General features: G+C 38.8%; 1 protein-coding gene across 1 annotated transcript in view; it reads left to right on the forward strand.

The window, feature by feature from the left end:
• ZFR (zinc finger RNA binding protein) overlaps positions 1-17895 on the forward strand; it is an 82465-nt gene that overhangs the window by 51287 nt on the left and 13283 nt on the right. Inside the window, exons 13-17 of the mRNA XM_049767675.1 lie at positions 1597-1802; positions 3913-4063; positions 8945-9086; positions 13688-13785; positions 14632-14727. Coding sequence (XP_049623632.1) covers positions 1597-1802; positions 3913-4063; positions 8945-9086; positions 13688-13785; positions 14632-14727 — 693 coding nt within the window. The remainder of the gene's footprint in view (positions 1-1596; positions 1803-3912; positions 4064-8944; positions 9087-13687; positions 13786-14631; positions 14728-17895) is intronic.

Genomic DNA, 17895 nt, shown 5'->3' on the forward strand with positions numbered 1-17895 from the left:
CATTTCTTATGCAGGGCTTGAAAGTAAGAGTGCGGAAGATAAAAGATAACTTCTGGTGGGGAATAAAGGGATTATTATCTTAGTTGTAATTTTTTTTGGTTGGTTGGTTGGTTTTGGTTTTGGTTTTTGGGTCATGCCTGGCAAAGCTTCGCTCTGCTTAAGAATTACTCCTGGTGGTGCTTCAGGGACCTTATGGAATGCTAGGGATCAAATCCGGATTGGGTGTATGCAAGACCACGGCCTTACCCACTGTACTATTGCTCCCACCTTTTTATTGCTTGGCTCTTTAAATACAAATAAATACAAGCTGAATAGAGCGAAATTTATTTTGCCCGTCCTTATTTCAAACAAGATTTGCTACTTTTGTTATCATTTAGATTAGCTGAAACAGTTTTTGTTTTTGTTTTTTGTTGTTGTTGTTGTTGTTGTTGTTTTTCTTACTGGGCCACACCCGTTGACCTTCAAGGGTCACTCCTGGCTTGAGGACCATATGGGACGCCAGGGGATCGAGTTGAGGGTCCATCCTAGGTTAGCGCGTACAAGGCAAATGCCCTACTGCTTGCACCACCACTCTGGCCCTGGAACAGTTAGTTTTGAAAGCAGCTGCTTTTTCTGCTTTCAAAATAATTTTCAGCTTGCCGTTTACCAGTAGCTTACCATCTAGAACCCACTAGTTCTAAATTGTTTTCTAGGGCCGGAGAGATTAGCACAGTGGTAGGGCGTTTGCCTTCTTGTGGCTGACTTGGGACAGATCTGGATTTGATCCCCGGCATCCTATAAGGTCCTCTGAGCCTGTCAGGAGTGATTTCTGAGTACAGAGCCAGGATTAATCCCTGAGCATTGTCAACCCCCCAAAAAAATTGTTTTCTAAAGAAAACAAGTAAATTTTGTTTTTATATAAGAAAATAGCAAAATTTGGGTCCAAATCAATAGCACAGCAGGTACAGCGTTTGCGTGCAGTTTACCCAGGTTTAATCTCTGCCATCACATATGGTCCCCAGAGCATGCCAGGAGTAAAATAATGAGTGCCACTAGGTGTGGCCAGAAAGAAAGAAAAGGGAGGAAGGGAAGAAGGGTGGAAAGGAAAGAAAGAAAAGCAAAGAAAGAAGCAAATGTCTCTTTACCCTATTTCTCTCATTTATAAAGTGATGGTTTTTTGTTTTTTTTTTTAACTTGTGCCCATATTCAGTGATGCTAAGGGGTTACTTCTGGCTCTGCACTCAGGAATTACTTAATGTAGTGTGTGGGGAGGGGTGAGCGGGAACGAGACCATATGGAATGCTGTGACTAGAACTAGGTAGGCCACACGCAAGGCAAGTATCCTACCCTTAATTCTATTGCTAAGGGCCTAATGTGGCATTTCTAACACTATTTTAAGTAAAAGCGGAAATAACCAGTTAAGCTTAGATAATTATGTAATATAATTTTGCTTATTTTGAGATGTTCATGTATACATAATAGTATAATCTTGTATAATTACACTTACTGCTTTACTAAAATAAAGGAAGAAAGATAGATATAACTGACGTGTGCATTTGAAAAAAAATAGCTAATTTTTGCTCGTTGATTTTTAAAATAAAGTGATATTTTTTGTAGCCTTTACGTCGTCCTGATTCATCTGATGACCGTTACGTAATGACAAAACATGCAACCATTTATCCAACTGAGGAAGAATTACAAGCAGTTCAAAAAATTGTTTCTATCACTGAACGTGCATTAAAACTTGTTTCAGACAGTTTGTCTGAACACGAGAAAAGCAAGAACAAAGAGGGAGATGACAAGAAAGAGGGAGGTAAAGACAGGTATGTTTTCAGAATTTATTTTGTATAAATTTTTTCTTTTGTGAGCTTTTTTACATTTAAAAGTCACAACTTCTTGGTAAATATCTACATGCCTTATTAGACGTACATGATTTAATATATCCAGATGCATTTTGCTAACCTGGAATATAAGTCAAGGTGTATCTATGTGTATATAATTAAGCCTTAAGTTATAATTTGCCTTGGTGCTGGAGCAATAGCACAACAGATGAGGTGTTTGCCTTGTAAGGACCATCCAGGACTTAATCCCTGGCTTCCCAGATGGTCTCCCAAGCCAGGAGTGATTTCTGAGTGCAGAGCCAGAAGTAACATTTGAGCATTGCCAGATGTGGCCCAAAAACTTAAAAACAAAATAAAACCATAACCTAAAAGTTTGGGGTCATAGAGATAGTACAGCAGGTAAGTGCCTTGCATTCTGGGAACCTGGATTCATCTCTCATCCTCCATATGATCTCCTGAGTTCAGTCAAGAATAATCCCGGAGCATTGTCAGGTGTGGCCAAAAAACAACCAAAAAATAACCTTAAAACATTGTCAATTTTATTTAAATTTATGTAAAGTAATTTGAGTCTGTTTTTAGTGCAACCTTTGCAGTTTTCCCGTTGCTTTCAGCACCTACTCAGTTGGGTAGGCGAAATGGGGAGGGACTTGGAGCCACATTCAGCAGTGCTTAGGGATCACGTGATGACAGATTGACTAGGGTGTTTTGCATAGGAGAGCAAATGCCTTACCTACTGTTCTGTTTCTCATGCCCCTCAATTTTTCTCAGTTTTATTTGTCCCACATTTTTTGGATCCATACCCAGAGCTTACTCCTGGCTCTATTTTCAGGGATCACTCCTGACAGCGCTCAGATGACAATATGGGGTGCCAGAAATTGAACCTGGATTAGCCACATGGAAGGCAAATGCCCTGCCCCACTGTTCTGTGGCACTGGTATCCCTCCCCCTTATTTTTTTTTTTTAGTTGCTTTTCTTCTTGATGATGTGTGTGAGAGGGAGGGAGGAAGGGCTTCCCAAATAGTACTTCAGGCCAAAGTGATCACTCCTAGTGATAGGGAATATTTAATGCTCAGTCCTGGAGTGCTGGTGATGGCTACAACAACATCTAGTAGTAGTACTCAATGCTCTAGAACAGTGATGGCTAACCTTTTTGAGACCGAGTGCCCAAACTGCCGCATAATGCCCGGTCCTCCCAATGGCCAGTCCAGCCCTGTTGCCAGGTGAGCTGCAAAGCAGACACCTCTCCCGCATCACCGAATATCTTAATTGCGGACCCCTTCCCCTGTGCCAGCTGCAAGGCCTTCTCATGCTACCATTGGCACACGTGCCATAGGTTCGCCATCGAGGCTCTAATATACTTACTTGGCAGTGCTGGGCAGAGTCATGAATAACTAGGAATCAAGATGAGTAGTTCTTAAGCTTGTCAAGCATGTATCCCTGACCCAAGCCCCCATGACTTCCTTTTGTTTGTTTGTTTGTTTGTTTGTTTTTCCTCTACATCCAGCAGTGTTCAGTGGCTACTCCTGACTCTGCTCAGGAATTACTCCTGGCTCAGGGGACTATATGGGATGCTGGAGAACGAACCCTGGTTGGCTGCATGCAAGGCAAATGCCCTACCCATTGTACTATTGCTGCAGCCCGAGCATGATACATTTTAATGTGTTTAGTTGCTTATATGAGACAGAAACTGTGTCCTTTGCTTGGCAGGTTTGCAATTGTCCCTGTGAGAACTTAGTTCTGATTTATGCTTTTATGCTTGGGGGGTGCAGTAGGGAGGAACGGAAGTAGTGTTGGGCCATGTGTAGCACCATTTGGGCTACCTCTGACTGTGCTCAGAAGTCACACCTGCTGTTGCTCCAAATGTCATGGGAGAATGAGCTAGGATTGATTGCATGCAAGGAAAGCACCTTTGTCCTTGTATTGTTACTAACCCCATCTTTAAAAAAATTTTTTTAAATGAAGAATAATAAAACTATTAATAAAAATTGTTAAAAAAATTTAATAGCATACCAATTATTTTCTGTTTAGGATTTAGAGTTTATAATGGTTTTGACTTAGATAAGAAACATAATATAATTTGATTTCACTGCAGAGCTTTAAAAGGAGTTTTGCGAGTAGGAGTATTGGCAAAAGGATTACTTCTCCGAGGAGATAGAAATGTCAATCTTGTTTTGCTCTGTTCAGAGAAACCTTCAAAGACATTATTAAACCGAATTGCAGAAAACCTACCCAAACAGCTTGCTGTAAGTATAATTGAAATACTCATTTTTACCCCTGTCCTATTCAAAAGTTTTGGGCAGAACTAAATTTGCTTCAGATTAAACCCAAGTCAGCCTTGGAAATTTTGGCTTGACTTTTCCATGCTGAGTTTTTTTGCTCTGTAATTGCAAAATAGGTAGAACTGTTTCCCCCATTGTCTTTAAACTCTTAAAGGTGCTTAGATTTAGTATAAAATAATCTTGCTAATTTATTTAAAATGTAGAACTATAGCACTTGTACTCTTTGTGTTTTATAGGACAGAAGTAATTTTTATTTTGAAACCCTTTTTTTTTTCGGTTTGATTTGGGATATTTTTGGCTATACCCAGAGGTGCCTGGGCTCTTGGCTCTGTATTCAGAAATCACTTCTGGGGTGCTTGGAACCATTTGGGATGCAGGAGTTCAAACCCAGTTCAGCCACATACAAGATAAATGCTCTACCCTCTGATTTATTGCTCCAGCCCAGTAATGTTTATTTTGAAATAAACTTATTATGTTCTTGACTTTGCGCTCAGGATCAGACCTAGCTCTGTGCTAGGACCGTATTCGTGCTAGGGATTGAACCCTAGCCTGGATTGAACCAGGCCAGGTGTATGCAAGGCAGACACCTTACCAACTAAGTAGTCTCTCTATCCCCAATATCAAAATTGTAAAACTCAAAGAACATCCCTAGTAGAATATATCTTTTTTTTTTTTTTTTGGTTTTTGGATTACATCCAGCAGTGCTCAGGGGTTACTCTTGGCTCAACTCTCAGATATCGCTCCTGGCAGGCTCGGGGGACCATATGGGGTGCTGGGATTCAAACCACTGACCCTCTGCATGCAAGGCAAATGTCTTATTTCCATGCTATCTCTCTGGCCCCAGAATATATCTTCTTAAAGAAATAAAGTAACTGAAATATTTCTGGTTTTAGTTGTTTCAGTTTTATTCACTCTTTTTAGTTTTTACTTACTATAATGGTAACACTTGCTTCTCTTTAGCATATCATGGTAATGATCAATTGATAAAATATTCTCTTTTTGGTCTAAAAGTAAAATATTATGTTAGGGTTATTTTTTTAAGGCCACATATGGTGGCAGTTAGGGGTTACTCCTGACTAACTGCTTAGAAATTACTTCTGGTTGATCCCAGGAATCATATAAGTCCAAGTTTAAAATATTTTTGCATATTAGCATGTCAGGATTTCTGTCTGAGATTTAAAATGATAATTCTTGGGCTGGAGTAATAGCACAGTGGTAAAGCATTTGCCTTGTATGCAGCCAACCCCTGATGGACTCTGGTTCAATTTCCGGCATCCCATATGGTCCTCTGAGCCTTCCAGGAATAACCTCTGACCACTGCTGGGTGTGACCCAAAAATTAAAAAAAAAATTTTTTTTTGTTTGCATAATGTACAAAATGATTCTTTTTTTTTTTTTTTTTTTTTTTTTTGGTTTTTGGTTTTTGGGCCACACCTGGCGGTGCTCAGGAGTTATTCCTGGCTATCTGCTCAGAAATAGTTCCTGGCAGGCACGGGGGCCCATATGGGATGCCGGGATTCGAACCAACCACCTTAGGTCCTGGATAGGCTGCTTGCAAGGCAAATGCCGCTGTGCTATCTCTCCGGCCCCAAAAATGATTCTTTTTTTAATTTTGGTTTTTGGGTCACACCTACTGGTGCTCAGGGGTTACTCCTGGCTCTGCACTCAGAAATCGCCCCTGGGATGCCAGGAATCAAACCACCATTCATTCTGGATTGGCTGTGTTCAAGGCAAATGCCCTACCTCTGTGCTATCTCTCTGGCCCTGTACAAAATGATTTTTTTTTTCAAAATCTTTTAGTTTAAACATTATAAATCCAGGGGGGCGGAGAGATGGCATGAAGGTAAGACATTTGCCTTGCATGCACAAGGACGGTGGTTCGAATCCCGGCATACCATATGGTCCCCCGAACCTGCCAGGAGTGACCCCCGAGCGCTGCCAGGTGTGACCCAAAAACCAAAAAACAACAACAACATTATAAATCCTATGAATGTGTCATTGATAATTACATATTGTTTGGTAGCAAGCCAGAATAGTATGTGAAAACAGTACAGTTATTGGTAACAAAGAGTAACAGTAATGCTCATTGTTTTGTTTGTTTGTTTTTGGGTCACACCCGACAGTGCTCAGGGGTTCCTCCTGGCTCTACAGGCTCAGAAATTGCTCTTGGCAGGCAAGGGGGACCATACGGGATGCTGGGATTTGAACCACCGTCCTTCTGCATGCAAGGCAAATGCCTTACCTCCATGCTGTCTCTCCAGCCCCAGTAATGCTCATTGTTAACTTAAGCTCCAAGTGATAGTACAGCCAGGGTGTTTCCTTACACATGGCCAATCTGGATTGAATCCAGTATCCCATATGATTCCCTGGAGAAGTTCAAAGCCAATAGTAACCCCTGAACACCACCAGGTGTGGCCCCAATTTTAAGTCCTTGCAGATTTGGGAGCCTGCTAAATTTGCATTATGTATCTGCTCTGTTGAGGCCTCCAGGGCAACAAATGGTGTTTGCCTTGTATTCGGCTGACCCCGGACAAACCTGGGTTTGATCCCCAGTATCCCATATCCCGAGCCTGCCAGAGAAATTTCTAAGTGCAGTCAGAAGTAGCCCCTGAGCACCACCAGATGTGGCACCCTTCCCCCCTCAAAATGAATGATAAGAGTCGTGAAATCATTATATAATGTGCTATGAACATTGGTTGTGGTGCTTAGTAAATAGTAAAGCAATAATACTATAATTAAGTAACAATTAAGCACAGCTAAAAGTTTAACTTTGTACAAGTTAAGGTTCTTGCCTGTATCTACTAACCCTGGTTTGTTTGTTTGTTTTTTGGTTTTTTGGTTTTTGGGTCACATCCAGCACAGCTCAGGGGTTTCTCCTGGCTCTATGCTCAGAAGTCGCCCCTGGCAGGCACAGGGGACCATATGAGATGCCAGGATTTGAATTGAACCACCGTCCTTCTGCACACTATCTCTCCAGCCCCACTAACCCTGGTTTGATCCTGGGTTCAATACCCTATCCTTAGTATCTCAAGACTCCCCAATCTCTATTGGGAGCTCCACCCCATCCTTTAACCCCCACCCAACAAAAGCACATAAGAAATGGAAATAGGGGTCCCTGTAATACTTTTTTTGTACCAGGCAATGTTTTATGTGCTTTCTATAGATTTATTTATTTATTTATTTATTTATTTATTTTTAGTTTTTGGCCCACACCCGGTGGTACTCAGGGGTTACTCCTGGCTGCCTGCTCAGAAATAGCTCCTGGCAGGCACGGGGGACCATATGGGACACAGGGATTCAAACCAACCACCTTAGGTCCTGGATCGGCTGCTTGCAAGGCAAACGCCGCTGTGCTATCTCTCCGGGCCCTCTATAGATTTATTTAATCTTCCAGCAGCCCTATAGTTTAGGTTGGATGCAGTTATCTCCATTTTATAGAAGCAGGAATAACAGTGTTAAATAATTTGCCCATCTTTGTGTTAACATAGCAGAGCTATGTTTTGAATCTTGATAATTTACCACAAACATGATTTATGTAGTCTTTAAATATAAAAGCTCCAATTACATTTCAACTGAATAGCAACGATATCTGATTTTTCTTAATGTTAATTAAAATTTTCTTCTTCGTCATGAAATGCAGATCTAGGGGCTGGAGTGATAGCACAGTGGTAGGGTGTTTGCCTTGCCTTGCAAGGCATCCAACCCCAGACGGACCCTGGTTTGATTCTCAGCATCCCATTTGTTCCCCCGAACCTGCCAGGAGTAACCCCTGAGCACTGCCAGTTGTGACCCAAGCCCCCCACAACCCAAATGCAGATCTGTTGATTACAGAAACATAAGCTATAGAAATAACTGATTTATGACGTCTTTTTCAAATTCTGCAAATACATGAATCTTTTACTGAAGTGGGATGGTGTTTCTTTTGTCCAGGAATTCATCGTTTGAGAGAGATCTATACCTGTATAGATAATTAGGGATTGAAATAATGCTATATATTAACTCAATAAAGAATACTGAAGCAGGGCCAAAAATGTGACTCAGTGCTATAGTACTTACAGGTGTCAAACCCAGGTTCAGTTCCTACACTGCCCAAATATAAAGGGAATTATACCTTATTTGTGTCTGAACAAAGGACTAGAATGTATGTTCTATCCCTAGGCCTATGTAGTCCCCAAAAAACTTCCAAAGAAACCTCCAAGCATTGCCATACATGGCCCAAAAATAACAAATGGAATTTTTTTTTAGCAGTTCATTTATTAATTGATTGGTTTTGGGGCCACACTAGCAATGCTCAGGGGTTACTCCTGACTCTGTGCTCAGAAATCACTCCTGGTAAGCTCGGGAGACAATATGGGATGCCAGGAATTCAACCGGGTCTGTCCCAGGTCAACTGCATGCAAGGCAAATGCCCTACCCACTGTACTATCTTATCTCTCTGGCCCCACAAAAGGAATTTTGAAAGTAAAGAGCAAGAGATTGACGGATATTGCCAAAACACTTAACGTAAGGGCTGGAGTGATAGTATAGCATTGCATGTGGCCAACATGGCTTCAATTCCCAGCACTCCAGATGCAGGAGTAAGCCATGAGAAACGCTAAGTGTGGCCCCGAAACAAAATCAAGCCCCCCAAAAACGCTTAATGTGGTAAAGTAAGAAGGACACAGGGAGGGGCAAGAAATATAGTACATAGATTTGCCTTGCATGTGGCCACCAGCTTTGATCTCAGGCATTTCATACTGTTGAACCTTCTATGGCCAAAAAAGAAAAATAACAGCAACATCATTTAGTGTAATTGTTTTCATAATATCAAAGGCTCAACTAATTTCTTATATTCTTTATCACATAGGTTATAAGTCCTGAGAAGTATGACATAAAATGTGCTGTGTCTGAAGCTGCAATAATTTTGAATTCGTGTGTGGAACCCAAAATGCAAGTCACTATCACCCTGACATCTCCAATTATTCGAGAAGAGAACATGAGGGAAGGAGGTTGGAAAGCCATTAAGCATTATACTTTTCTGTTCACTTTTATTTATTTACCTACGCTATATGATGGCATTAAGCCCTAGAAGGCAACATGCTGGCATTACATATGAATCTGATAGGGATTAATTTACATAGCAACCGGTTTTTTCTTACGATAAGTTCCCAGAAAGTAAATGTTATTTTTTCTTTTTTCTTGTACTTTTATATAAAATATTAAAAGTATTATTTCCTTGGTCTCCCTTATTTTTTGCTAACCTCAGATTTCTAGAAAATTCTGATTTGGTACTGTCAAAATAGACAAAAACATTTTAATTGTTGCTATTAAAAGGCTATAAATTTAATTTATATTTTTGCTCTTGCCTTATCTTTACAAAAAGACAAGAGTTTCAGAAATAAATACACATAACACATTTTAAGAAGCTTTGTTGCATATGTTATGGATTTGGCTTTTTTTATGAGGTAATTATTTCTAGTTCTCTGAGGTTTGGAGCACTTTTATAAATGCAGAGGATTACAATGCACTTAGATTGGGCCTTTGGTCCAGTACTGTATTAGAGATACATGTTGTAGATGTAGTTAATTATACATTTCAGGTTTTTTTTTTTAACTTTACAAAGTAGACTGAAATCCTGCTGGTGCCAGCAATGTTGCTTTAGGGACTGTTCTGTAACATTTCTGAAGCTTCAAAAGCTTTTAAACCAAAAGCATGGTCAGTGTCTGCGTATGTTGGTTCTGTTGTTTTATGGGTCAGATAAAATTTACTTTGTTTCCTTTCATGTTGTTTTTGTACCTCTTAACTTGAGTTTGGAGTTAAAGTCTACTGCTATTATTTCCTTGTAATACAGATGGAGGAGAAAAGAGCAGTATAGAACATTAAATTATTTTGTCTAAAATAGCATCTCTAGGCTCATATTATCTCTTTAAATTTCTTTTCTTATTGGAGCCTCATGGGACAGGCTTTTGCCTTGCCTTGTATGACCCGGGGTTTCATTCCACGGGTTCCATCCTGAGCACCACCAGGACTAATTCCCGAGTACAGAGCCAGGAGTAACCACTGAGCAATGCCGGTTATGGCCAAAAAATACAAAAAGTTTAAAAAATTTGTCTTCTTGCAGCAAAGCAGTGTCTTTTTTTTTTTTTAAGATACTGGACATTTCACAGCCCAAGAAAGCACATCTTACTAAAAATGAAGTCATTGGGAGACATGTCTAAGCTTTCATACTTTATATATACAGAATATTTAAATATTATATAAGCTTTGTTAAAAGTTAATGGGTTTGTAAAATGGCTCTTTTGAATGATCATGAGTTTCTACTCAAGATCTAGCCATAGATATTGTTGGAATAATAGTATCTGAATCAATGGAAATAATTCATATGCAGCATATGATTTAGGATTTGGAAATAAAATTAACATGGATTTATATTTATATTTAGCTTTCTCTTAGAACATGTTCTGTCCAATTATATTTAGTCTTAATTAAATATGTGTATTATCAAGACTTTTATGTTGCAAGACTCTAAAGTTAAAATATTGTATTTGTAGTAGAATCTTTGGTAAAGTATTCCTCCTAAAGGAAACAAAATTATATTTTTGTCTGACCCAAACTTGAGTTTAGAATTATCGCTTCTAAATTTCATAAATATGCTGAGAGAAATGATTGGTCCAAAATTGAAAGATTTTTCTTAAAGACACTGAGCTGGAAAGTTGGATGTGCAAAATATGTAGAAACATTGATAGTGTTCCTTGCTGCAGAAAACTGCAGTAAACCATGTCTTTAGCTTCATTATGAAGATTGCTTCTTTCTTGCTGCAGAACAACGGTATGTATTCTCTCTCACTGCAGCTCCCAATGCTCTGTGTCTTAAAATCATTTAAAGCTTATAGCTTGCTTCGGGGAATTTAGTACAGGGGTTAAGGAAGGCTTTGCCGGAAGAACACATGTAAATCACAGGACATTTGTGTAGTGCACTGTGTGGTAACCTCTTTAATAAATAATGGTCCTGTTTGATAAATGAAAAAAATTAAATTATTAAATTGTCCAAATAACTGTTAAACACATGGCAGATTTTATTTTATGTGTTTGACAGTTAAGTAAACATTTAATTGACTGGAAACTTGAAATGTTCAAAATGTTCTAACCCTTGCTACAGAATATTTCTGTAGCAAGTCAATTACTATGTGTGTATGTGTGTGTTTTTTTTCACCTGTATCTTATCAGGCCCGGTCCAAAGCCTTCTAGCAGAGGGGATTGGTTCCTGTCAGGGGCTGCTGCCAAGACATCGGAAGGATTTTTGACCAAGGTTTTCAAAAGCTCAGTGTCACACCTGCCATTTGATTAAGGAGGGATTTTTGGATGCAGGGTCTGGCATTCATCATCTTTTGTGACTGTTTTGTTTTGTCCTTGTCTCTTCCAGAATTGAGCAGTGTTCACACTAGTTTTTAAGTGGTTGGGTGGATGATATATTTTATATAACCATGCTAGTTTAAATTAATATATTCCCATTAACTTTTAATCAAAATAGTGTGGACACAGCATGTCTTCTAACTGGTGATTAACCCCTTAAAATCTATTAAATACATTTGTGTAGGCTAATTTGCCTTTTTATTTTAAATTAACGATTGTTTATTTAACTGGGTCTTAGGCAACAAGAATGACAGTGCATTACATTACATAAGGGGTTAATCCACTTGATATATAAAATGGGTACAAAAATCCACACATTCTAAATTTCATAAAGATTTCCTCTAATTTGTTCTTAAGATACAATAGGTGTCTTGGCATCTTTGAAACTGCTACTAAATTTTTACTGATGAATACTTATGCATAAAAATTTTTTGTACATATTGGAGGAAATTTAACAATATTAATTAGCATTAAAATTAGGAAAATTCTTTTAGAGATGACACATTGTCACTTATTTGCATTCTAGCTTTAGCAAATAACATAAATAAAATGTTTTTTTACCATTATCTATAATCTTGTGAGTTTAGGGAGTGACTCTCCTCTCTAATTTTCTTTCTTCCTTAGCTGGGCTTTGTTGTGCTCTTTCCTTATCTAAGAATAGCACATATCTTGTATTCAGTATATTCAGTGCATTCGGGAGTTGGTTTACAGGTTTAGATATGTTTATGCTTTTAAAAAATATTGCTGGGCCAGAGAGATAGTACAACACCTGGGTTCAATCTCAGGCATCCCATACTGCACTGTCTCCACCTCCACCCCTCTAAGCACTGCTGGGTGTGACCCCCAAAACTAAAATTAGATGTATAAGTTGACTTCCCAGAAGTTACAGTAAAACTTTTAAATGATGTTAACAAATTTCTTTCATTATTTATTTCATATTTTGTTCATTAAATTCACTTGGCACCCCTAATGATTTATTAAGTTTTATTCCTAGTGCTATTTAATATACTTAATAGCCAGGTGGCTATTAAATTTGATAGATTACTTGTCTGGCATTTAATTTTTCTCTATGTAGAAAAACACCTAAATCACCAAAAGTTTATTATCTTAATTTTCAAGTACATGAGTAGTTTTATTAGCTGATATATTGTTATTTTAAATACACTTCACAAATGAGTTTAGATAAATATAAAGTTAATCCTCCAACTACATTTTTTGAATGTAAAAGTTCGTTTCCTAGTTTCAGATCTTCTCAAGTTGTATGTAGCTCATACATTTTAATGCAGTTGTTTGATGTAATGGTTATTACACTAATTTTACAATTTAAAGAAGCCTATATAATTATTTACCATTAAAACATTCTACATATTTTATCTCTTCTATTTCCATACTTATTCTAACTATTCTAAATCCTATAGTCTTTTGCTTTGCCCATTGTTTCTACAGTTACTATTTGGAGATAAGAAGTTTGGATTTCAAAGAGTATTTTGTAATTAAAATATTTCTTGTAGGGCCCGGAGAGATAGCAAAGCGGTGTTTGCTTTGCAAGCAGCCGATCCAGGACCTAAGGTGGTTGGTTTGAATCCCGGTGTCCCATATGGTCCCCCATGCCTGCCAGGAGCTATTTCTGAGCAGACAGCCAGGAGTAACCCCTGAGCACCGCCGGGTGTGGTCCAAAAAAAAACAAAAAACAAAAAAATATTTCTTGTAGAAAGAAAGCATTGAACTGTTAGAAATGCCTATTTGGGCTCTTCATTTTTATCTGATTATTATTGGTCATTTCATATTTCATTCTTAATTACATTAGCCTTATGTAGAATAACCCGTGACCTTTAAAATCCTGAACAAACCCAATAGTTTATTGTACAATCTCATTAAGGTGGATTTTTGTGTTCCCCTTTGTCTTGTCTTTTTTGTGCCTAGTACATTGTGTCCAGTAATCCCTCCTTTTTTAATTTTGGTGAATAGGGTTTAAACCTACAGACTTATTATTTCTACTTATAGTGCTAGATTGAAGATTTAAATTCTCCTTTTTGATGTTCATATTGGATTATGTTGAAAATAATCCCTGGGTACAGTAAAGTGCTAAAAAATTCTCAAATGGCTCATGTGACACTGATGCTGCCTTAAGGAAGTGTCTTGCTCACCTGGTCAAACACCCATTCCTCACTGCATTTTGCCAATTCAATCCATTTTAGATGTAACCTCGGGTATGGTGAAAGACCCACCGGACGTCTTGGACAGGCAAAAATGCCTTGACGCTCTGGCTGCTCTACGCCACGCTAAGTGGTTCCAGGTTCGGAACATCATTTTACTTTTTTCTTGTAGCCTTATGAGAGAGTAGTTCAGTACATGTTTAACTGTGTTTAAACATTTGAAAAGATTGTCCAAGCAACACTATTTAAATTAAATCTCAGAATAAAGTTAACATAGAAAGCTGGAGATGGAGATCTGCATATTGCAGTTACTATTAATTTGACAGTAACTTAGGCTTGGGGGTGTTTTGTAGTTTGGATTTTTTATTTTATTTTTAGTGGCTATATTTAAAGTTGACTTGCTTAGGAGCATCATGTTTGTATTATATTCCATAAGGCTGCAGATTAACTTTGCTTTAAATAATGGAATATGTTTAAAGCTTTGTGTACAATTTAAGATCTTCCCCCACCCCCTCTTTCTCTTAAGTTATAAGTGTAGGGAATGAAAGGTGAGGAAGCAGCTGTTTGGTTTAGTGACTTTGCAGTCATGCAAAGGCACAGAAGGGAAACCAAGCAGATTTCCTTAACCTTTCAGTCCCTAGACAGACTTTTTAGCTCTTTACTTTTCCTTTTATTTCTAATGTAGGCAGAATTTTTTAAGTTGACTGTTTTCAATGAACACAGGTCAAGGTTCACAGGGGATCAAGAAATTTTATTCTTGTATAATCTGTTTACTTTGACCTAAAATACCAGCTTTTAAATACTAACCCTGCCTTAAAATACTGCTGTAAATGGCAGCTCATTGAATCTAATTTAAGCGTGGTTTTGTTTATATTTTTATTTGAGCTTCCATTGAACAGTGGTATTTTAACTTTTTTCCAGCAAGGTAAGATTTTGATATTTCTAAGATTAATTCAGTTGGTTTTTTTGTTGTTGTTGCTCTGAAGGCTAGAGCTAATGGTCTGCAGTCCTGTGTGATTATCATACGTATTCTTCGGGACCTCTGTCAGCGAGTTCCGACATGGTCTGATTTTCCAAGTTGGGTGAGTAATATGTGACTGTTGTGGTTTGGTTGTTATGAGGAGTTGGGGGAGGTTAAGGGATATTTCTACATTTTTTGTATTCTTGTTGACATTTAATCTGAAACTTTTTGTTTGGAGGTCATACACAGCATCTGTGCTCAGGACTTAACTTCTAGCTTTGCACTCAGGAAATTACTCCCAGTAGGGTATGGGGGGACCATTTGTGATGCCAGGGATCAAACTTGGTTTTGCTGCATGCAAAGCAAGCAAATGCCCTATCCACGGTAATATCTCTTTGGCTCCTAAATTTTTTTTATCTTTATTTAAACACCATGATTACAAATATGATAGCAGTTGTATGATTTCAGTCAAGTAAAGAACACCCCCCTTCACCAGTGCTTCTTTTTTTTTAAGTTTCCTTACTATTTCTTTTTCATTTTCAATAAAAGTTTTTTATTGTTCAATGAACCATCAGTAGAAATTAATAGCAGGAAATTTATCATTCCTTACTATTTCTTTTACAGTAAAAAATCCTGGGGCTAATTCAAAATCTTAAGTGTCTAATTTTCTGAGAATTTTTTAAAGAACTGATTATTTATTCATTTGTTTATTTATTTTTGTTTTGGGGCCACATGCAGCGGCGCTCAGGGGTTACTCTTGCCTCTGTGCTCAGAAATCACTTCTGCCAGGCTCAGGGTACTCTATGGAATGCTGAGAACCAAACCCAGGTCCGACCTAGGTTGGCCACATGAAAGGCAAATGCCCTGTCACTGTGCTATTGCTCCGGCTCCTGGGAATTCGTTATTTGAAGAATTGTATTTGCTGATGAAATAGCTCAATGGCCTGGAATACATGCTTTATTTATTTATTTATTTATTTATTTATTTATTTATTTATTTATTTATTTATTTATTTATTTGCATGCAGGAGGTCCAGTTTCAAATACCTGCATCACGTGGCTCTGAAATAATCTAGCTTTTAATAGCCACTGACCACCATTGAGTTAGGCTCCCTCCTAAGAAACAGAATTGCGCTTAAGTTTTGAATCTTCTTCTCCTCTTTTCCTCTTCACACAGTGTTAGTTTTTAAGTAATAACAATTAATTGGTTTTCACATACATGACACATGAAAGGTACAAAGAAGGCTAAAACTGGACTTTTTTGGAGGGGCCATGCCTATTCACGCTCAGAGTTTATTCCCAGCTATGCGCTCAGAAATCTCTCCTGGCTTGGGGGACCATATGGGATGCTGGAGGATCGAACTGCGGTCTGCATAAATTAGCTGCATGCAAGGCAAATGCCCTACCACCGAGCCACTGCTCCAGCCCCTAAAAATGGACTTTTAGTAATGTATTGCATAAGGAACTTTAATTCAGAAAAATAAATCATTCTAAAGTAATGCTTAAAGTTAGAAAATATATAGGGCCCGGAGAGATAGCACAGCGGTGTTTGCCTTGCAAGCAGCCGATCCAGGACCAAAGGTGGTTGGTTCGAATCCCGGTGTCCCATATGGTCCCCCGTGCCTGCCAGGAGCTATTTCTGAGCAGACAGCCAGGAGTAACCCCTGAGCACCGCCGGGTGTGGCCCAAAAACCAAAAACCAAAAAAAAAAAAAGCTAGAAAATATATACAGAGAGGTACAAAATAGAAGATGATTTACGAATAGGTTTAGTGAGGGCCAAGCAGTGGCACAAGTGGTAGGGTATTTTCCTTGTAACACACTAGCGTAGGACGGACCACGGTTCAATCCCCTGGCATTCCCAAGCCGGGAGCTATTTCTGAGCGCATAGCCAGGAGTAACCCCTGAGTGTCACCAGGTGTGGCCCAACCCCCCCACCCCCCAAAGAATAAGTTTAGTGGTATAACATTTGCTTCCCTTTTTTTGGTTTTTTTTTTTTTTTTTTTTTTTTTTTTGGCCACACCCGGTGGCATTCTGGTTACTACTGGCTCTGCACTCAGAAATTGCCCGTCAGGCACAGGGGACCATATAGGATGCTGGGATTAGAACCACCCATCCTTCCTGAATCAGTTGTGTGCAAGGCCAACGCCCTACTGCTGTGCTATCTCTCTGGCCCTGCTTCCCTTTTTTTGTTGGTTTTGTTTTTGTTTTTTCGGTTTATTTTGTTTGGTTTTGGTTTTGGTTTTTGGGTCACACCCGGCAACACTAGGGTTATTCCTGGCTTTATGCTCAGAAATCGCTCCTGGCAGGCTCGGGGGACCATATGGGATGCTGGGATTCGAACCACCGACCTTCTGCATGAAAGGCAAACGCCTCTCTTCCATGCTATCTTCTCTGGCCCCTTGATTTTGTTTTTGAAGGCAACATTTAGCGGTGCTCTGGGAGCTATATGTGGTGCCGTGGACGGACCCCCAAGTCAGCCTTGTACAAGTCAAGCTCCATGCCTACTAAATTTACTATTTTTCTATTCCAGAGTATATGCTTCTTATATATTAGGCCATAGTTCAATCCCTGTCGCTATTTAAATAAAAAACAAAAGGGCTGGATTTCCCAGTTAAAGGGCAGAATGCATACTTTGTATATTATAGGGCCAGGTTCCAAACTGGCACTGTATGATCCCTCAGTACTGCTCCAAGAGTAACCCCTGAGCCTACCCCCCACACACAAATAAGAGGTTAAAGAAAGATACTTGTACATATATGCATTATATATCTTTCTGTTTCTTTAATTACAGATATTAGGTATTCTGTTGTTTGAATCTTTTTGCTTCCTCGACAGTGAGAATTTAGATAAGGAAGTAGGAACCCATTCAGAAAAATAATTATAGAGTTGGAGTAACTGAGAGCAGAATGACCAGAGTTGTTTTCAATTTTTAATTTCCTTAACCCTGGGAATAGCAGGCTCTCTCCATTTACATCTTTTATTTTTTATTTTATTTTATTTCATTTTATTTTTGGTTTTTGTGTCACCCCCCGCAGCGCTCCGGGGTTCTTCCTGGCTCTACGCTCAGAAATCCTGTCAGGCTTGGGGGACCATATGGGATGCCGGGATTCGAACCACCATCCTTCTGCATGCAAGGCAAACGCCCTACTTCCATGCTATCTCTCCGGTCCCTCCATTTACATCTTTTTTGACAGGAAGCACCCCAAACTCTTTGTAAAAAAAAAAAAAAAGTAAGGCACAGTCAGATGTCTGTTTCTCTGTATTGACTACATGTCAATGCAATACAATG

Source organism: Suncus etruscus, chromosome 2 (genome assembly GCF_024139225.1).
Source record: "Suncus etruscus isolate mSunEtr1 chromosome 2, mSunEtr1.pri.cur, whole genome shotgun sequence".
Lineage (NCBI taxonomy): Eukaryota > Metazoa > Chordata > Mammalia > Eulipotyphla > Soricidae > Suncus > Suncus etruscus.